Here is a 22,575-nt window from a genome sequence, read left to right as displayed (position 1 = left end):
CTTACCTCTCTATATACTGAAGACATTTTTTTAAGTTGTAATCATCAAAACACTTCATTCCAAATACTTCGATATGCATCCTTCAGTAATAAGAATAATCTCCAAACTAACAATACCATCATTACAGGTAGGAAAATTAACAATAATTCCGTGAAACCATCTAATAACCATTTTCAAATTTCCAACTGTCCTAAAATATATATTTCATAATTTTGTTTTTCCAAATCAGTTTCACACACTTTATTTGGTACGGCTTTTCAGTTTTGCTTTTTATTTTGAATTTACAGATTCACAGAAAGTTGCAAAGATAATACCCTTCAACTAGTTTCCCCCAATGGGTACATCTTACATAGTTTAATATTTTAAAAAATCAGGAAATTGATATTGGTACAATGTGTGTGTACACTTTGTCATTTTATCACGTGTAGATTTGTGTAACCACCATCACAATCAACATACACAACTGTTCCAACACCACCAAGGCCTCCCTAAGTGCTACCCCTCCCTCTTCCCCTGCTCCCTCCCACTATTCCCAACCTCTGGCAACCACTAATCTGTATACTTTCATCTGTATACTTTTATCATTTTAGAATATTATATAAATCTGGCCATACATTTCAGACTGGATTTTTTTCACTCAGCATAATTCTCTTGGAATACACTTGAGTCACTGCAGGTATCAATAGGACATTCCATTTTATTGCAGAGTAGTATTACATGGTATAGATATACTGCAGTTTGTTTTAACCACCTGTTGAAGGATATTTGTTTTAACCACCAGTCAGATCTTGACTATTACAAATAAAACTGCCTTTAACAGTCACGTACATGTTTTTTTGTGAACACAAGTTTTCATTTCTCTGGGATGAATGCTCAGGAGTGCAAATACTGGGTATATGGCAAGTGCATGTTTGGTTTTATAGGAAACTGCCAAATTATTCCCCCGAGTGGCTGTAACATTTCTCATTCCTGGCAATGTAAAAGATTCCGTTCCTTTGCATCCTTGCCAGCATTTGGTGTTAAAATTTTTTTAAAAAAGCTGATAGCTGTGCAGATTTTTAACTTGCATTTCCCTAATGGCTAATGATGTTGAACGTCTTTTCATATGCCATAAATATCTGTTCATGTCTTTTGCCCATTTTCTAATTGGATCTATTTATTACTGCTGAGTTTTGAGAATTCTTTAGTCTAGATACAAGTGCTGTGTTGCATATATGATTTGCAAATATTTTCTCCCAGTCTGTAATGCTTTTTCATCCTCTTTAAAGAGTCTTTTGGAGAGAAAATTATTTTGACGAGGTTCAACTTATCATTTTTTTCCTTTTACGGAGCATGCTTTTGATATGTCTAAGAATTCTTTGCTTAGTCTTAGTTCCTGCTGTGATTTTTATTTTTTGCCTATGGCTATCCAATTGCTGCAGCAGCATTTGTTGAAAGGCTATCTCTCCTCTACTGAATTGCTTTTGCACCTGTCAAAAATCTATTGGGCATCTGTGCGTCTATTCCTGGCTCAGTATCTTATGGCTCTTTAGTATCTTTTAAAAACAACCTTCTCCTCCACTTTTTATACTTTTCATTATGGAAAATTTCATACATATACAATAGCAGTACAATGAACTCTCAATATTCACCCAGCATCAACAATTATCACCCCTCCCTTTTTCACCGTATCTTTTTGAAGAATCCAGTTTTTTGTTTTTCTTTTATAGCCGGGCCGCTTGGCTTGTGGGATCTTAGTTCCCCGACCAGAGATCAAACCTGCGCCCTCAGCAGTGAAAGCAAGGAGTCCTAACCACTGGACCGCCAGGGGATTCTCCCAGTAGTTTTCTTACACAATATCCCATGTTTTAAACTTGTTTCTCATGGTGTGTTTTATCTTGTTCCTCTGTCTCCTGTATTTCCTGTAAACTGGCAATCAGGTCTAAGAAGCTTGATAAATTCAGGTTATACTTTTGGCTTTATTGCATTACATGCGGAGAGGCACATTATGTGAGTTGTCTCAGTCTTAGCAATGTTACATTTTGTTAAACTGATTAAGAGGTAAATGCCAACTCTCTTCATTGTTAAAGTACATCTTTCCCTGTGTAATTATTACATAATCCGGGGTGATTCTTCTGTATGGACATAAAGCATCTTCATATTCATTACCTCATAACAATTTGGTGAGGTAGATATTCTTCCTTCTGTTTAACAGATAAGGAAATCGAGGCTCCAAGAAATGAAGGCATTTGTCCAAGGAAGAGTGGCAGAATCTGACTCATAGGGTCTTCAGACTTTTAACCTGGACCCCTTCCAGTTTTCACTCTTGGTCCCTTCAGTCTGAGGAACCAGCCCTCAAGGAACTTTGGGGTTGAATTAATAACACTTATTATAATCAACACACCACTTCAATGCTGCTAGTATTAGAAAACACAATCCTAATGGTAAGGTATTTATACTCCAGTGACAGAACTGGAGTTCTGAGAATTACAACATAAAATTATCAAATAAAGAATATAGGAAGAAATAAATTTACAAATGTACAAAAGGGTACAGACTGAATGAATGATTGGTTCACTGGGAGTAAATGGGCCTGACCACTCAGAGGTGGATTCTGAATTGGTTTAATCAGAGCTTTGAAGGGCTTGGCTCTGTGTAAAAAAAACTTATGTAGTAAGTTGAATGCTGGGACAGAATGTTGTTTCTTAAGTAACAAGCTATTTGTATGTCAATAATGATGAAATGCTGATTAGAATTCAGAATGACAGTAGCACGGATAATCAGCTCAAGGGTTGGGGTTAAGGATTTTTTCCTGTCGACAAGGAAAGCAACATAGGACTGTCCTTCCATTTTGATACTCTACATCCGCTAGTTTTAAAATCCAAAGGTTGAAAAATAAATTGTTTTTCTTGGCATCATACTAATAGCTGGACATACTATTTAATAAGCCAATATTTTTTCCATTAAAACTAATATATTATCTATTATCTCCCTTAGACATTTAAAAAGCTGTTTTAAAAAGGTCTTTTTAAAGTACAAAGTTAGCTATCCACCATACTTCCTCTTACTATAAAAATGAATCTTTTGAGGTGCATTGAAGTCCTAATATTAACTTAATGAACAAACATTACATTATGCCATGTTCTAGATTTTGTTCTAGATCATGTTCTTTTATCCAATTTTACTGACAACTAAATTGTTTCATAAAGTACTTTCACATGATCCTTTTACTGAATGCTCACAACAACACTATGAAGTAGGCATTATACCAATATTTGATTGACAGAGAAACTGAGACTTAGAGGCTGACTTAATAACATCACAGAGCTAGTAAAAGAAAGAGCCAGGACCCAAACCTAGCTTTTCAGATTCCAAATCCAGTGTACTTAAGTTGTCCTCAAACAGCAGACTCTTGCCCATCCAACTCCATGTTTGATATGTCTTAATCATACCATCTGTAGAGACTTTCTCTAGCAGTAATACTATCTTTAAAATGTACAATGTATATATACCTTTTCAAAAATGTACACTTTTTAATACCAAGATATTTTTGCTATCATTTACAATGACACCATTACATCTTATAAAACATAACCCAATTTCTTCAGAATCTTTGATCATTCCAAGGTCCTTTTCTAGGTTCATAACAAATGGTTTGGGACAGAGTATTTAACTAGAATTTGGCTTATGTTTTTGTAGTCTTGAAAGTCTAGATTAACTTTCTTCCTCATGCAACATACTTGTCTATAAAGGGGTGATCATGATTTTTTTTTCCTTATAAAAACCATATGCTGCCATTTATCCAACAGTTACTTAAGTAGGCAGGGATTCTATTCCATTTGACACGATACTAGATTTTCTGAATCTCTGTCTTGGACTCATTGGCATTTTGGAGCCAAGGGAATTCCTCCACAGAATGGATTTTTTGTTGAAGATGAAGGTTTGAACTCTGAGAGAATTCTTTTTCAGACTCATCACATTCACAGTTTTTTTCATCTGTATGAATTTTCTGATGTACAGTAAGGTTTTTTCTTTGCCTAAAAACTTTACTACAATCATTACACCCATATGGTTTCTCCCCTGTGTGGATTCTCTGGTGGCCAACTAAATTCCTCTTAGAAGTAAAAGATTTTCTACACTTCTCACACTCATATGGTTTTTCCCCAGTGTGCATTCTCTGATGTACAACAAGGTTTTTATTCTGACTGAAGTCTTTTCCACACTCATTACATTTATAAGGTTTCTCTCCAGTATGGATTCTTTGATGTACCATAAGATTTCTACTAGAGGTAAGGACTTTTCTACATATATGACATTCATAGGTTTTTTCCCCACTGTGAATTCTTTGATGTTCAATAAGATTTCTGTTGTAAGTAAAGCCCTTCCCACACTCATTACATGCATAGGGCTTCTCACCAGTGTGGATTCTCTGATGGGCTATAAGGTTTGAGCGGTAACTGAAGACTTTCCCACAGTCATTACATTTATAAGACTTTTCCCTTGTGTGAATCCTCTGATGGCCAATGAGGCTTTTCTTCAGAATGAAGCATTTGCCACACTCATTACACTCATAGGGTTTCTCACCACTGTGGATTCTCTTATGTTCAATGAGGTTTCTGTTAGAGCTGAAAGCTCTACCACATTCACTGCATTCAAAGGGCTTTTCCCCGGTGTGGATTCTCCGATGTACGAGCAGGCTTGAATTGTAACTGAAAGCCTTCCCACAATCCTCACATTTGTAGGCTTTCTCCTGTGTATGGAGCTTCTGATGGACCATGAAACTCTTGCTCATAATGAAGGTTTTTCCACATTCTCGACATTCATAGGGCTTTTCCCCATTGTGGAGTCTCTCGTGGTCAATGAGGTTTCTATTAGAACCAAAGACCTTGCCACAGTCTTTACATTCATAGAGATTCTCTCCTGTGTGGAACCTTTGATGTAAAATGAGGCTCTTTTTCAGAATGAAAACTTTCCCACATTCATTACATTCGTAGGGCTTCTCCCCATTGTGGAGTCTCTGATGGTCAAAAAGGTAAGCACTCTGAGTAAAGGCTTTCCCACATTCAGTACATTTATAAGGCTTCTCTCTGCTATGCATCCTCTTATGGTCAATGAGGCTTGACTTAGAAGTGAAAATCTTCCCACATTTTTTACAACCAAACGTCTTCTTTTCTGTGTGAACTCTCTGGTGTAAGAGGAGGCTTTTGCTTCGAATGAAAACTTTTCCACATTCTTTACATTTATATGGGTTCTCTGTGCTGTGGAGCCGCTGATGGTCAACAAGGTAAGTGGTCTGGGCAAAGGTTTTTCCACATTCGTCACATTTATAGGGTTTTTCCCCAGAGTGGATTCTCTGGTGCAGAATGAGGCTCTTCTTCAGAATGAAAGCTTTCTGACACTTGTTACATTTATAAGGTTCTTCTCCTTTGTGGAGCCTCTGGTGATCAATGAGGTAAGCATTTTGAGAGAAAACTTTGCCACACTCATTACATTTATAAGGTCTCTCTCCAGAATGGCGCCTTAGATGTATAATAAGGCCTGAGTGCCTATAGAAGCCCTTTCCACACTCCTTACATTTATAAGGTTTCTCCCCAGTGTGGATTCTCTGATGGTTTAGAAGGTAAGCACTTTGAGAGAAGGCTTTCCCACATTCATTACATTTATAAGGTTTCTCCCCAGAATGGTTCCGTAAATGCATTAGAAGGCTTGAGCGCTGAATAAAGCCTTTTCCACACTCTTTACATTTATGAGGTTTCTCCCCAGTGTGGATCCTCCGATGGTTTATAAGATGAGAGATTTTATTGAAATGTTTACAACATATATCACATTTATAAAGCTTCTTTCCTTCAGTGCCTATTAAACTTTCAGAAAATGCTGAATCTGAAGTTAAGCTTTCTCCAAATTCCTTCCACTTTTGGCCTCGTTTTTCTGGTGGAGTCCTTTTCTTCTTTTCTCGTTCACACAGGGAACCTTTCTTCAGTGTATCTCTTTCCCTTGTTTCATTTCCCCACTGACTTGCTAAAACTTGCCATTCATACTCTTCCTCAAAGTCAAGAACCTGGGGAACACTTCCTTGAAGTCTTTTTGATGCTCCTTTCTGAGAATCTGCTCTTTGAGATAGGCTTGACTTTGATGTTACCTCCTCATTCTCAGTCATGGTCTCCCACTCTGGTAAAAGGAATTAAAAATGCAAATATTATCATATCCCTGTGTTAGTAAGAACAAGATCTTCAAATGACTTTAAAACAAGCTAGAAGGCAACTTTTATATGCATACAAAAAGGAAAAGATTTTTGTTAAATGAGGGTATAAAGCAGAATGCTAATGACAGAATGTTGTAAATGGATTAACATAAAATTCATTCTGAGATACTTCTAAGCTCTTTGCCTTCAGGGAGCAGATGTAAACATAGAAAGGATTCTGAAAAAACAGATGCAAGGAAGAACCAGAGAAAGAACATGGGATCTTTCGTAGGTGGTTCACACCTGAGGCTCAAGAAGTTGGATGGGACAAAAAGAACCATTTGGCTTATAAAGAGCTGTCTTTTTATTTTCTTCTTGCTAGGAAGATGGGAACTCTAAAAGAAAGAAAATATACCTAAAAACTTGGAAGACAATCTTTAATTGGTGAAGTCAAGTGTATAAGCACTTTTTAATTATTTGAAAGCAATTAACCTACAGGGAAAAAAAATCCATGAAAAAGCAACTTAATGCTTAGAATTCTCCTTCCAAAATTGAGAAACAGAATTTTAAAATTCATTTCACAAAAATATCAGGTTTGGTTAGACTCCCTCACTTAATTAAATAAAAAAGAGAAGAAATACAGAACAAAATGAAAAAACATAGACATTAAAAACCATGAAAACATCTATAAAATAATGAGGCTAAACTAGTTAACCTCTTTTCTACTCTAACATTCTCAAATATTTTAAAATGTGAAATTATATATATTTTAAATGTTTTGGAAACTTATTTTCACCATCCAAATGTGAGAAAAATTATGAACTAGTTCCCCAAATTATCTAATAAGTAAAATTATGTAAATAATAGTAACATTATCTTCTATTTGAGTATAAAAACACTATTCTTCTCCCTAAATAGAAAAGACATGGGAAAGGAGTGTAACTATTTTACTCTATTATGAACTTCTTTAAGTTTATGAGAGTATGAAAATGGAAAACATCCAATAAATGTTAAAGTGAACTACATTCTTAGATCAGGCCGTCATATCTCATCTCAACTGTCCCTCTCTCTGGAGTTTGGGTAGGACTGCCCATCACACTACACTGCTTCACTTGGCAGTAGGGATGGGCATGTGTCCTAGGCCTATCCAATACCAGTACTCCAGTTTCCTTGTCCACAGTGATTGTATCAAGACTGGTTTCACAATTTAAGCAGGATGCTGGTGGAAAGGAAGGTTCCCTTTCTTTAAGGAAGTAGAAGTGTTTTAAGGAATAGAAGTGTTGCAAGTGGTTAAACTGAGATGGAAAATCGTTAAGAAATGAGCAACTTTTATATACACAGTAGCTAATTAGCTGGTTAAATGATCTGAAATTTTAGTATAGAAATCAGACTATGTATGGGCCTATTGAGCTTTAAGGGACTTGGGAGAAAAATATGAGAATGAGAGAGGAAGCTGGTTACCTTCTGCAATCTTTGGTGAAGCCTGCAAGAAAAAGACAGGGTTCCCTACCTCCAATACTGCCCACTCCTCTAATCCATGTCCACTCCATTGCTAATTATCTTTCCAATAAGTATATTTGATCATGTCACTCACCTGCTCAAAACAAATAACCCTTCACTGCTTATAGGATAAAGCACAAATGACTAGAACAGCCCAAGAGTTGCCTTCACCCTATATCTGCCTATTTTTCTGGCTTCACTTCTTGTTAGTAGCCTTTATGCCTGGAGACTCTAGGCAAGGAAAACTACGTAGAGATGCCCAAACATGTCATGTTTTTGCTTGCTTCTCTATCACTGCCCTTGCCCCTTTCTCTTCCCAAATTGCTCTTCCTCGTCCCAATCTGCTACCTGCCCAAACCTACAGCCTTAAAAACTAAGTACAAAAGTCACCCCTGCCCCCGGAATTACCACTGATCTTACAGAAATAAAAAAAGGATTATAAAGGAATACCATGAATGATTCTGTGCCAATAAATTGAACAACTTAAGATGAAATGGCTAAAATCGTAGAAAGACACAAACCACTAAAACTGACTCAAGACATAGAAAATCTGAATAGTTCTATAATAAGTAAAGAAATTAAATCAGTAACCAAAAAACTACCCACAAAGAAAACCCCAGGCCCAGACTGTATCACTGCTGAATTCTACCAAACATTAAAAGAATACCAATTCTTCACAAACTCTTCCAATAAACAGGAAAGGTGGGAACACTTTCCAACTCATTCTATGAGACCAGTATTACCTAGATACCAAAACCAGGCAAAGATATGACAAAAAAAGAGAAAACTACAAACATATCTTATGAATACAGACATAAGAATCCCCAACAAAGTATTAGCTAACTGAATCCAGCAACATATAAAAAAGAATTATACACTATGACCAAGTGGGACTTTTCACAGGAATGCAAATGCTGATATAACATCAGATAATCAATTAATGTAATATACCATATCAACTGTATAAGGGACAAAACTCACATAATCATCTCACAGATACAGAAAAAGTGTTTGGCAAAATCCAAAACTCCTTCATGATAAGAACACTCAACAAAGTAGGAATAGAAGGGAACTTCCTCAACCTGATACAGGACACCTACAAAAAATTTAAAGCTAACATCATACTTAATGGTGAATGATTGAATGCTTTCCCTCTAGGAGCAGGAACAAGAAAAGGATGTCTGCTCCTGCCACTTCTATGCAACAGTACTGGAGGTTCTAGCCAGGTCAATGGGGCAAAAGAAAGAAATAAAAGGCACCCAGATTGGAAAGGAAGACATAAAACTATCTCTATTTACAAAATTTGTATATAGAAAATCCTAAAGAATCTACCAAAAAACTATCAGAACTAAGTACGTTCAGCAAGGTTGTAGGATAAATATCAATATACAAAAATCAGTGGTATTTCTGTACATTAGCACTGAACAATCAAAAAACAGGAAATTAAGAAATAATAGCAACCGGAAATTCCCTGGTTGTCCAGTTAGGACTTGGCGCTTTCATTGCCAGGGCCCAGGTTCAATCCCTGGTTGGGAACTAAGATCCTGCAAGCCACACGGTGCAGCCAAAAAAAAGAGACCAATATTCCAAAAGTTAAATGGGCAAAGAACAGTACGAGGTAGTTCATAACATATGAAAAGATACTCAACCTGACTAGTAATGAGGGTGCTCATGAAACCAAATTGAAACAGCAATGACATTTCATTTTTTCACCCTCTGTAAATCCTTTCCTAAACCATCCACCCCCCCCCACCCTCCCAGTTCTTCCATCTAACCAAGCTCCTACGTGCTCCCGCACTCATGCATACTTTTATTATATAACATTTGTCACACTGTATTGTAATTATTTGTGTAAATGTCTTTTACTCCAACTTGAATGTACTTTATGGCAGGGGCTAAGTTTGATGTGGGAGATACTTAATATTTCTTGAATAATAACCTTCAACTCCTATTCCAATCTCTTAAATGAACATATACAAGTCTTTTACATATTGAAGAAGTATGTGCAAGCTATCTGGGAGTCTGCTTTTCTACCAGCTTATCAATGCACAGAAACTGAGTGCACAAAACTGTCAAATATGATAGTGTCACAGTCTACCCCCAGGTCAAAACACCATGGGCTGTGTAGTACTTTCTCTGTCTGGGGGAATTTGGTCGTGCCCAACTTTTAAACATTATAAATCCTTCACGGGGACTAGATTCTTTAGACACATTACTTATTTTCCCTCTTTCTGAACCATTTCCTTAAGGTAGCCTCCTCAAGTCAGAATTACTAGGTCAAAGAGCATAAACACCTTGGTATCTGTTTGCCCAAAGCCCTAACAGCATTGCAGTTAGAGCATATCTTACGTATTAAAGTTGATTCAAACTTCTCTTCCCTTAAAGAGTTGGAATAAGTAAGGAATTACATTTTATTCTTAGTTTTTAAATTTAACTCCAAATTTAACTCCTAGACCCATATGGAATTTATTTTGGCTTACAGCGTGAGGTATGGATCCATGGTGAGTGTTTTTCATAAAATTAATCAATTAACCCATAAAGCATGTTTTAAAATTCTTCAAAGAAAAGATGAATTATTGAGTAAATAGCATTAGAACTACTGAAGGCCACTTGGGTTAAAAAAAAAAAAAGCAAACATACAAACTGGATTCCTATGTCATTCTGTATATCAAGATAAACTTTAGACGGACTAAAGCTTAAATGTAAAAACGAAACAATGAAAATGTCTGAAGAAAATACAGGTGATTTAAAAACTAATAATTTTATGGAGAAGGAGACCACAAAGGAAAATATTGCTGTTTGACTACATGAAAGATTTTCTAAGACTTAAAAAATAATGGTAATAATAATACCACTGAAAGGCAAACAAATGGGAAAATGTGCAACATGTGACAAAGGGTTAGCAGTTCTAATAAATAAAAGAAATATGTAGAAAAAATATGAATAAGCAGAAAATGACCAATAAACATGATAACACTAATAATCAAAGAAATGAAAGAAAAATAAACAAAAGATAGTATCCTTCAGCTAGCTAGCAAAGTTTTAAAACAGTGACCAGGGCTTCCCTGGTGGTGTAGTGGTTAAGAGTCCGCCTGCCAATACAGGGCACACGGGTTCAAGCCCTGGTCTCAGATGATCCCACAAGCCGCAGAGCAACTGGGCCCATGCGCTATAACTGAGCCTGCGCTCTGAAGCCCGTGAGCCACAGCTACTGAAGCCCGTGTGCCTAGAGTCCATGCTCTGCAACGGGAAAGGCCACTGCAATGAGAGGCCCGCGCACCTCAATGAAGAGTAGCCTCTGCTCGCTGCAACTAGAGAAAGCCCGTGTGCAGCAACAAAGACCCAACGCAGCCAAAACAAAATTAAAAAAAAAAAAAAAAAACCCAAAACAGTGACCAAATCATAAGCACATACAGGGGAAATGGGCCCTCTTGTACTCTTTTTGTAGAAGTGTAAATTGGTACATCATTGATAGAAAGCAGTTTGGGAATATGTATCAAAATATAAAATCTACAAAATGTTTGACCACCACACCATAGCTGAGATACTAAAAGACATATTCTCATATATGTAAAAATATATAGTATAAATTACTATGAACAATAAAAAATTTACTAAGGTTGCTGGGTACAAAATTAACATACAAAAATTAAATATTTTTATGTATGCAAACAATGATCAATTAGAAAACATCAGAAAAGTTTCCTATTTCAAAGAATCAATGTAACCAGAATATGTAAGATCCACCTGAATGCAATTTTAAAACAGGCCTGAAGCAGACAAAGGCAGTATGAACAAATGGAACTATATGTAATGTTCTTGAATAGAAATTCAGTATCATAAAGCTGTCAATGTAAAGCATGATACTCAGACAATGAAATACAAACCTACTTCCTTCATGGCCTTTCCTAATCCCCAGGAACTGGTACTGGTTGTTTTGTCTTCTTCATTTCCATCTCAAGAGGCTTACGTCACTCTATTACCAATTATTTTACTCTGCCTTGTTTATTCTTTTTATGTTCATCTCCCAAATCATGCTACTTAAGGGCAGAATCACGTCATTTCCATAGTTGCCATTACATGGTAGGTGTTTAATGTTTGTTGGAAACATAAATGGCAAACAGTTTTTAAAAAAATACTCTTGTTATTAATCAAAGAAATCCACTAGAGAATAAAGATATTATAACTTAAAAAATTATATTAACAATAATTTAAAAGAATGGGACTACTCAGCAGCAATGAAGGCAGAGCCAAAGGAGTGGTTCTTACGTACAGCTAGTAAGAGCAGAGAGGACTGAGATCACTATGGAAAGCAGTTTGGCAGTATGAAGCAAGAGCCTTAAAACAATTCAAACACTTAGGCCTAGTAATTCTACTTCTAAAAAATAATGAGAAATTAAAAAAACAAAAACAGGGGCTTCTCTGGTGGCGCAGCGGTTGAGAGTCCACCTGCCGATGCAGGGGATACGCGTTCGTGCTCCGGTCTGGGAGGATCCCACACGCCGCGGAGCGGCTGGGCCTGTGAGCCATGGCCGCTGAGCCTGCGCGACCGGAGCCTGTGCTCCGCAACGGGAGAGGCCACAACAGTGAGAGGCCCGCGTACCACACACACACACACAAAAAAAACCTTAGGCATAGAGATAGATTATTATTATGGCAATTATTTAAAATTAAGAAATGGCTAACTAAATTATGACACAAATTACGCAGCCAATACAGATAATTGTTGCAAAGACTTTGTGATAATATGAGAGTGAGGTGACTGCAAAGAACGCAAGCTATAAAACTGTATATATTCATAAATACACACTCTCAAAACAATGTAAAAAACCTCAAACACACAAAAAAAGCCAGAAAGGTAATATATCAAAATTTTGATAGTAGCTGTTTGCAAATAGTGGATTAAAAAAATTTTTTTTCTCCTAATATTCTGTGTTTTCCAAAATAAGTATGCTATACTATGTTCATAATCAGAAAAACAAACAAAAGCTGGGACTTTCCTGGTGGTCCAGTGGTTAAGAATCTGCACTTCCACTGTAGGGGGAAGAAAAAAAGAAAAGAAAAACAAACAAAAGCTGATGAAGTTGTGGGGGAGGGAGACGCAACAGGGAAGAGATATGGGGATATATGTATATGTATAACTGATTCACTTTGTTATAAAGCAGAAACTAACACACCATTGTAAAGCAATTATACTCCAATAAAAACGTTAAAAAAAAAAAAAAAAGCTGATGAAGTAAAGGTAAGAATTATGGAAAGAAAGTGTCCTTACCTAAGGAAGTCACATTTCCATAATTCTCCAGCATCACATCCCAGTACAAAGCCCTCTGAATTGGGCCCAGACATGCCCATTCCTCTGAAGTGAAGCATACTGATACCTCCTCAAACATCACCAATTCCTGAAATAACAGGTATGTGTGAGATTATCCATGCCCAGGAAGCTCCCCTACTGAAAGGTCCCTTTCACTTATGGGGAAGACAGGTTGTGAGGGCATGAGGTGGGCAAGGGATACCAGGGAGACATAGGAGACCCCACATGAAGTCTGCCTTCCAATAGCATCGATCTTGATTTAGAGATGGGAGCTGACTGGACACCCAAGCACAAGGATGAGAGATACTCCAACCACAATTAGGATACTTCAGCCACAATGAGATAGTGCAGATAGGATCTTAGGAAGAAAAGAGGATGCAAATCTTACCTGGGGCTGGGCTGTCAGGAGCATGAGAGCCATTAATTGATTTCTTGGGTTCTCTTCCTGGGAAAGGGCAGAAGCTTCAGGAGCAGGAGAATCTGAAGGAGAAAAAGCTGCATATGAGATAACTGTTGTTCCTGCCCACTACTCCAAGTCCAATATCTTTATCTTCTATAAACAAGGAATTCAAAAAGACACAGAGCTCCCAGAACTAGGCAACGATGGCTATAAAATGACCTACAAATATTTTCTGACCCGCACGTGCAGGGCTGGAAGAGCACAAAGAATAGCAATAAGAATGGATAAAGGGGGACTTCCCTGGTGGCACAGTGGATAAGACTCCGTGTTCCCAATGCAGGGGGCCCGGGTTCGATCCCTGGTCAGGGAACTAGATCCCACATGCATGCCACAATTAAGAGTTCACATGCCACAACTAAGGAGCTGGGAGTCTCAACTAAGGAGCCCCACGAGCCACAACTAAGGAACCCGCGAGCCGCAAATAAGACCCAGCGTAACCAAATTAAAAAAAAAAATTTTAATTAAAAAAAAAGAAAGGGCTTCCCTGGTGGTGCAGTGGTTAAGAATCTGCCTGCCAATGCAGGGGACATGGGTTTGCGCCCTGGTCCCGGAAGATCACACATGCCGCAGAGCAACTAAACTCGTGTGCCACAACTACTGAGCCTGCGCTCTAGAGTCTGTGAGCCACAACTACTGAGTCCACGTGCTGCTACTATTGAAGCCCATGTGCCTAGAGCCCGTGCTCCAACAAGAGAAGCCACCACAATGAGAAGGCCACGCACCGTAATGAAGAATAGCCCAGCTCGCCGCAACTAGAGAAAGCCCGCGCACAGCAACAAAGACCCAACGCAGCCAAAAATAAGTAAATGAAATAAATAAATTAAAAAAAAAAAAAAAAAAGAATGGATAAAGGGTCAGAGGGACCCAGGAAAGGATAAGAGGGAGAACAGGAAAGAGCTTGGTACCATAAGGGGTTCATATAAGGGCAGGAGAGGAAGCAACTATCTGGGAGTAGGGAGATGAGCCACAGTAAGAGTCCTGAGAAAAGTCCAAAGTCATAGCCAGTAAGTTACCATGTTGAGGATCTTGGAGCAAGTTGAACACCACTGGGTCAGTAAGAGGATTTGAGCGAATTTCAGCTGATATGTGGCTGCCAGTGGGTGCATGAGGAAGTGCTATTCCTGGAGTGCTCAGACCCTCCTGGAGACTGTCCTGATCCTGGACAAGGACTGGAACCTGGGAACAAGCAGAACAAAATAAGCTGACTCTTCTTGTACCTCCAGAAAATGGACTCACCTAACATGGACCTCTTTCTGCCCGTAATCTAGAACTGTGAGATGAGAGTGACCCACCTCAAATATGGAGCATCAAAACAGCAGTAAAGCTTTGCCTTGAGAACAATGGAGCTGCCCTCTAGCCCCACTCATGGTACTGGTGACCTCTCCCAGAGGAGACTGAACACAACGGTGGAAACAGAAGCCAGACCTGGGTGTGGGTTAAGGAGGGAATGGGAAGTAACAAGCAATTAAGAGCTTCAGACCTCGTTTTAGATTACACCTGGGTTCAATACACTCTTCTACTTATTTACCCCTTTACTTATCCCTTCCTGCTCCAATAGAAGGAACACTAGAAGTCTAGACATTTGCTTTTGTTGCTAACTAGATGTCTCACCTAAGACAATGTAGTGAACCTTTTCCTGCCTCCATTTTCTTATCTCTCAAATGAGAAAGATGGATTAGTGATTAGTACTGAAATATGTAGCTCTAAATTCTTCATTTTTATGATTTAAACAAATAAGCCCATCCTTGGTATCACTCCCAAGTTATATTCCAGACTTCTTATATAGAAATGTTTCTAGTGGGCTCCAGATTGACAGAAAGAGATCTGACACATACTAGAAACTATATCAAGATCCCAATTTAATAGCCAAGGGTATAAAATCTTATCAGAGGCAAATATCTCAACCCAATCCCTTGGCTCACAGAATCCCCAGTAGGGGAAAACATGGGGAGGTCTTGCCAGATCTAGAAAGCTTCATTCATGCTTTCCCACTGCCTTTTATACTTCAGGCTTACAACATCACTCCAAACATACTTATACAAACAATACATATGTTTCTGTTTAGAGGAACACTTACAAATATTACGTTCTTCAGATTCTTGAACCAAACTCAGCATTAGCAAGCATCACCCAAGGAGGCAAAGTAGAGTCAATGCCTTGTGTTGATTCTGAATTGGCCCAAAGACCCCAATCATAAATCCATTTCTCTCAAAATACATTCTGTGGTCTGAACAGCTCATGAACCTGTTTTAATTAGCATTAGGGTTGCTATTGTGTTATTGTTAATGAAAATCACAGCATCATCCTCTATCCCCTCTGTCCTGGGCCTACTCCCTCCTTCCACCTCAAACTCTTCCCCCTTCCCCTTTCTCACTTTTAGTGCTGGTCCATCGAGGTCTTTCTGCAGCTCCTCTACCAGGGCCACTGCCTCCTCACCACTCCCGGGGCGATGGATCTGCACCCAGGTCCGTATCTCTCCGGGCAGGATGCTCAGGAACTGCTCCAACACCAGCAGCTCAAGGATCTGTGCCTTGGTGCGTGCTTCTGGCCTCAGCCACCGGCGACAGAGCTCCCGGAGCCGGCTCAGTGCCTCCTGGGGTCCAGATGTCTCATGGTAACGTAACTGTCTAAAGTGCAGGTGGGAGGTCTCCCAAACAGAGGAGCTGCTCCCTTGGAAGCTGGTTCCCCACTTCCAGGTATCATCCTTCCCTTTAACAAGGCCCTCTTGTCTCAGAGCACTGTGGGCCCAATTTTCTCTTGTCATTGTTGTTATTTAAGAAAGGCTCCTCTCTAGGTCCCCTCAATCCTTGCTTGCCTTCTTCCTTAGAGCTTGGAGAACATCATCTATAAGACCTCAAGAAATCATTGTTAAAGTTAACCCAGAGAAACAATCAGGTTTTCCAGACCCCAGTTAGCTCTCACTAATGAAGAAACCTCCCTGAATGCAAAGTTCTAGATCCTGGGCCATGCCTCCTCTAACAGAGAAGCCCGGGCCCAAGGCTCTAGGGACACTAATACGCATGTTACCCAGACCATTGCTGATATCAAAAACATGAAATTCCTTTGGTCTTTTTTTTTTTGGCCACGTGGCATGTGGGATCTTAGTTCCCCGACCAGGGATCCAAGCCGCGCTCCCTGCAGTAGAAGCACGGAGTCTTAACCACTGGACGGCCAGGGAAGTCCCTCCTTTGGTCTTTATTCACAGTTTCTCTTCCACCTAATTACAATAAATCCTTTATCCACCATTCTAACAATGGGCATCCTGGCTACTCCTGTGTGACCTTGAACAAGTTACCTCACTTCTAAGTCTCAGTTTGGTAACCTGTAAAATAGGGGCAACAACAATTCCTATCTTATGGGCTTGTTGTAAGAAATTGATGTGAAATACATTTCAGGCTTTTGAATAGTGCCTGGTATATGGATTCAAATATTAATCATTATCTTTCTGCAACTAGCACCCTTTCCTATGTTCTTAGGCTTCTGCTTTCTAGAAATAGTGCGTTTTTTAGAAATAATATGTCTCGTTCTTATTACAAAATGGAAAATCTGTAAAACCAGAAAACACATACAAAACCAAAGAACAATCACTGCTGTTGTTCTGGACTACATTCTTCCAGTCCTTTCTCCAACGGGCAATTTGGATCACAAAACTGGATCCAACTGTACTGCTCCATAATTTCACACACATTGTGTTGTAAACACAATATCAAATATTCTTCATCATTATTTTCAAGAGTACATCAGCCCATGGGACTTTCCTGGTGGTGCAGTGGTTAAGAATCCGCCTGCCAATGCAGGGGACATGGGTTTGAGCCCTGGTCCGGGAAGATCCCACATGCCGTGGAGCAGCTAAGCCCGTGTGCCACAACTACTGAGCCCGTGTGCCACAACCACTGAAGCCTGCGTGCCTAGAGCCCGTGCTCCACAACAAAGGGAGGCCACCGCAGTGAAAGGCCTGCGCACCGCCGGGAGTAGTGGCCCCCACTCGCTGCAGCTAGAGAAAGCCCGTGTGCAGCAACGAGGACCCAGTGCAGCCAAAAATAAATAAATTTATTAAAAAAAAAAAGAATATATCAGCCGATTCATACTTTAGTCCTCTGTTGTTATACGTTTAGATTTATATTTTTTTCCTATTACAAATTCAGCTGCAATGACCATCTTTGTTAATGAATTTTTGGTTACATTTCTGCTTACTTCTTCAGGAAAATTTCCCAGAAAAGAAACCGTTTGGCTGAAAGGTACAAATAGTTTAAACTTTTAAGGTTGTAATAGTTACATTACTATCAGTAACATATAAGAGTGCCTCATTAATTTTATTTAACACATGGACCCTTAAAATTCATGCTTATAATGGAGCAGAGGAGGCCAAAATATAAACATAATTTCAATATAATGTGTGAGTACAATTAATAGGAGGACATATAAGCACAGTAAGAATTCATGAACGTAATTTTGGGTTGGGCTGTAAAGAAAAAAAGACCACTGGAGTATTAGAAAAGCCATTCCAGGAATAAAGAAACTGTAATTTCAAAAGCAAGGGAGAGACAGCACATATAGCTCTGTTAAAAAGATTCTTTGCAAATCAGAGAAGGAAGTAAACTTTGAGGTAATTTTGTAGAATTAGAGTGAAGAGGTAAACAGAAGCCAATTCTAAAGGCTACTGAGAGGCAGCCAGAGGCATCCCAAGTAGCCAGAGTGGCACTGTCAAGCTCCTTCCACAGGAATTACACTCAGCATTTCAGCACCAAGCCACTGTAGATTTAACCTGTGTCTGTGAGCATCTGTGCTTTATCTATTTTTACTTTGTGCATCTGTTAGCAAGACGTGTCCTAAGGGAACTGCTTCTTTGCTTTACATCATTTCAGCTTATGAAAGGTTTCATAAGAATACTCTACTTTCAGGGACTTCCCTGGTGGTGCAGTGGATAAGACTCCATGCTCCCAATGCAGGGGGCACAGGTTTGATCCCTGGTCAGGGAACTAGATCCCACATGCGTGCTGCTACTAAGAGTTTGCATGCCACAACTAAGGAACCTGTTTGCCACAACTAAGGAGCCCACAGGCCGCAACTAAGGAGCCTGCCTGCCGCAACTAAGACCTGGCGCAACCTAAATTAACAAAACAAAACAAAAACAACCCTACTTTCAGACATTAGGGGAAACCTGTAGTCTAAACAAATAATTAAAGTTCTAAATTAAGTAGTAGTAGGGATAGAACAATTGAGAAAAACTGAGCAGTTCTTTGGTAACTGATCTGGGGTGATGGAAAGGAATTTAAAAAAAGGATTTCTATCCCATGTTCACAGATAGGAAGACTCAATATTGTCAACGTTTCAGTGCTTCTCAACTTCATCTATAGATTCAATGCAACTCCAATCAAAATCTCAGTAAGCTATTTTGTGGATATTGACAAACTGATTCTAAAGTTCACATGGAGAGGCAAAAGACCCAGAATAACTAACACAATATTGAAGAAGAAGAAGAACAAAGTTGAGGGACTGACACTACCCACATCAAAACTTTCTAAAAAGCTACCGTGATGAAGTCAGCATGGTACTGGCAAAATTGTAGACAAATCAATGGGACAGAATAGAGAGTCCAGAAATAGACCCACATGAATAGTCAACTGATCTCTGAAAGAGAGTCAAGGTAATAAAATGGAGCAAATATAGTCTTTTTTGGCAAATGGTGCCGGTACAACTGGACATTCACATGCAAAAAATGAATCTAGACACAGACTTTACATCTTTCACAAAAATTAACTCAAAATGGATCAAAGACCTAAATGTAATATGCAACACTATAAAATTCCTGGAAGATAACCTAGGAGAAAACCTAGATGATCTTGGGTATGGTGATAGCTTTCTAGATACACACAAAAGGCACGATCCTTGAATGAAATAATTAATAAACTAGACTTCATCAAAATTAAAAAATTCTGCTCTGCAAAAGGCAATGTCAAGAATGAGAAGACAGGGCTTCCCTGGTGGCACAGTGGTTGAGAGTCCGCCTGCCGATGCAGGGTACATGGGTTCGTGCCCCAGTCCGGGAAGATCCCATATGCCGCGGAGCGGCAGGGCCCGTGAGCCATGGCCACTGAGCCTGCGCATCCGGAGCCTGTGTTCCGCAACAGGAGAGGCCACAGCACTGAGAGGCCCGCGTACCGCAAAAAAAAAAAAAAAAAGAATGAGAAGACAAATACTTCCAAAAGACACATACTATTATCCTTCCTTTGTATATTTTATACAAAGAACTCTTAAAACTTAATAAGAAAACAAACAACTCAATTAATATATGGCCCAAGGGGGAATTTCCTGGTGATCCAGTGGTTAGGACTCAGAGCTTGCACTGCCAGGGGTCTGGGTTCAATCCCTGGTCAGGGAACTAAAATATCACAAGCTGTGTGACAAGGGAAAAAAAAAAAAAGTTAAGATAAAATGACTCAAAGACCTAAACAAATACCTCACCAAAGAAGATATACATATTTCAAATAACTGCATGAAAATATGCTCCACATCATATGTCATCAGGGAAATGAAAGTTAAAACAATGAGATACCTTACATACCTATTAGAATGGCCAAAATCCAGAACACTGGCAACACCAAATGCTGGTGAAGATGTGGAGCAACAGGAACTCTCATTCATTGCTGGTGGGAATGTAAAATGGTACAGCCACTATGGAAGACAGTTTGGCAGTATCTTACAAAACTAAACATAATCCTACCATAAATTCTAGCAATTGTGCTCCTTGGTATTCATCCAAAGAAACTGAAGACATACATCCACACGAAAACCTGCACATGGATGTTTACAGCAGCTTTATTCATAACTGTCAACACCTAGAATCAACCAAGATGTCCTTCAATAGGTGAATGAATAAACTGTGGTACATCCAGACAATGGAATATTATTCAGTGCTAAAAAGAAACAAGCTATTACGCCATGAAAAGATACAAAGGAAGCTTAAATATGGACTACCCAGTGAAAGACGTTAATTTGAAAATCTAATATACTGTACAATTCCAACTATATGACATTCTGGAAAAGGCAAAACTATGGAGACAGTAAAATGATCAGTGGTTGCCAAGGGTTGGAGAAGGAAGGGATGAGCAGGCAGAACACAGAGGATTTTTAGGGCAGTGAAACCATGCTATATACTAAAATGGTGGATACATTATACAAATCATTATAAATCTGTCCAAACCCACAGAATATATAAACACAGAGAGTGAGCCTTTATGTAACCTATGGATTTTGGGTGATTAAAATGTGTCTGATACAGGTTCACCAACTGCAACAAAAGGTACCACTCTGGTGGGGGATTTTTTTTTTTTTTGGATTGAAGTATAGTTATTACACAATGTTGCATTAATTTGTGCTGTACAGCAAAGTGATTCAGTTATACATAAATATACTCTTTTTATATTCTTTCCCATTATGGTTTAGCACATGATATTGAATATAGTTCCCTGTGCTACACAGGAAGACCTTGCTGTTTATCCATTCTATAAATACTAGCTTGCATCTGCTAATCCCAAACTCCCACTCCATCCCTCCAGTGGTGGGGGATGTTGATATGGGGGGACGCTATGCAAGAGAGGGGGCAGGGAGTATATGGGAAATTTCTGTATTTTCTGCTTAATTTTCCTGTGAACGTAAAACTGCTCTAAAAAATAAAGTCTGTAAGTAAATAAAACCCGGGGCGGGACGAGAAGGATTTCTAAATAATTTTCTACAGTAAATTATCAGAATTCTATTTACTCTTACTTTGCAGATAGATACAAATAACAAATCCTTAAACATACATTTTGTTTGCTTCTCACAAAAGGTTTGTGAGCCACACGTTAAAAAGAACAAAAGAAGCCTCAAAGGAACTAAGTGATTCACTCAAGGCCACTCAGTTATGGGAGCAAATTCTGAACTCAGGGATTCTAACTCCAAAAGTCCAAAATAACTGCATCTAAGAAAAGACTTCTGAAACCCAAACAACTATTCTAAAGCAATGGTTTAGAATAATAATGACAACAATTCATTATAAAGCTTTAATCTGGCAAGCGGTAAAACGAAAATAACCATACGTAGTCACTCGCAGGTTGGCAATGACCTTTCTTGCAAAAGACGGCGTTTACGCTGAGTTTACCATCTTAGTGCTTAATGTGAAAATACATTCTCTAAAGCAATGGTGGTACGGCTTGTCTAAGTTTGCTTCTTAATTACCATTATATTACAAAATTAAAAGATGAGAACCGGTCCATACCTCAAAGGGAAAAAAAAAAAAAGCCCCCGTTAGTCTGGGAGCCCCTGCTCCAGGGAAGTCTCAAGCTGTTTCTCAGCATCAGTCTCAGAGAAGATGGGAAAAGAGCAGAAAAGCCTGAGCTGGGAAACCTGACTACTGAGGGCGGTGTTCTCAAAGGGGCAGCACATTCTACTAACTCGAGGGCCGGTCCACAGACACTCAGACTCAGGGGCTCTGTCTTCAATACCTTCCCCAAGCCGCAGCCAAGGCGTCCACCTCAACACGGAGCGGAGGGACCGCCCTGGGGGTAAGGGCCGGTGAGGGGTCGGCGAAGGCTGCGCTGCCCTGGCGAGCTCAAGCCGCACCCCGGGCCGCCCTCCCCGCGTGCCAACCTGACCCGAGCCCACCCCGCTCACCGGGGGCTCCCGCAGCGGCTCCGGCCTTGGGGACCGCCGCCTCGGCGCCGGGACGCCGGGAGATGACACGGGAACTGGACGCCACGGCACCTGAGGCCCCAAATAATGGCTGACCCGCGGATACCGCGATTTCCGGTCGCTCACCCCACCTCCCAGTGCCGGCTCTCTAGGAAGCCATAGCTCTATGGTTCCTAGTTTTTCCCGGCGAAGGCGAAGAAAAGCGGAGCTCCTGGACCCTTGGGTCTTCATTCCTCCCAACCAAAGAGTAGGCGTAGCTGTGTTCCGGAACACAAGGATCAGCGGTGAATCACACGGTTCAGGCCCTCAGGACGCTTGTTGTCTCCTGAAGGAACGGAACCTTTTTGTTTTAATTTGCAGTTCAACTGAGGTTGATGGGGAGTAATTCTTCATATGTCTGAGTGACTTCGTGGGTGACTTTTCCAATCTATTCTTGAACCTGGAGCAGTTCTCACTGTAAATAACATGGCTTAT

At 39.6% G+C, this 22,575-nt stretch overlaps 1 protein-coding gene across 6 annotated transcripts; it reads right to left on the bottom strand.

Annotated features, from left to right (window-relative positions):
• Window positions 1-239: 239 nt before the first annotated feature.
• LOC117195867 (zinc finger protein 197) lies at window positions 240-22,223 on the bottom strand. 6 transcript variants are annotated; one of them, XM_033402094.2, is made up of 7 exons: window positions 22,084-22,223; window positions 19,997-20,078; window positions 15,806-16,284; window positions 14,445-14,607; window positions 13,360-13,451; window positions 12,933-13,059; window positions 240-6,147 (listed from the first exon to the last, which is right to left on the bottom strand). In XM_033402094.2, exons 3-7 carry the CDS (start codon window positions 16,193-16,195, stop codon window positions 3,830-3,832), a joined length of 3,090 nt encoding a protein of 1,029 aa, XP_033257985.1. In that variant the 5' UTR covers window positions 16,196-16,284; window positions 19,997-20,078; window positions 22,084-22,223; the 3' UTR covers window positions 240-3,829. The 6 variants fall into 6 exon arrangements, with proteins under 6 accessions (XP_033257985.1, XP_033257984.1, XP_049549586.1 ...); XM_033402093.2 differs by having other exon boundaries at window positions 15,806-16,275; XM_049693629.1 differs by having other exon boundaries at window positions 19,997-20,106; window positions 22,084-22,191.
• Between the last annotated feature and the right edge of the window lie 352 nt (window positions 22,224-22,575).

The sequence above is a fragment of the Orcinus orca genome, chromosome 10 (genome assembly GCF_937001465.1).
Source record: "Orcinus orca chromosome 10, mOrcOrc1.1, whole genome shotgun sequence".
Taxonomy (NCBI): domain Eukaryota; kingdom Metazoa; phylum Chordata; class Mammalia; order Artiodactyla; family Delphinidae; genus Orcinus; species Orcinus orca.
This window is presented reverse-complemented; position numbering and strand designations above follow the sequence as displayed.

Bases quoted from the DNA above. Each gene is read 5' to 3' on its own strand.
- LOC117195867 (XM_033402094.2), bottom strand. From the start codon at position 16,195: ATGACAAGAGAAAATTGGGCCCACAGTGCTCTGAGACAAGAGGGCCTT. The intron at 14,608-15,805 runs GTGAGAAAGGGG...GCTTGTTCCCAG, and splicing joins TCGATGGACCAGCACTAAAA to GTTCCAGTCCTTGTCCAGGA. The intron at 13,452-14,444 runs GTAACTTACTGG...TTTCTCCTTCAG, and splicing joins GCTCCAAGATCCTCAACATG to ATTCTCCTGCTCCTGAAGCT.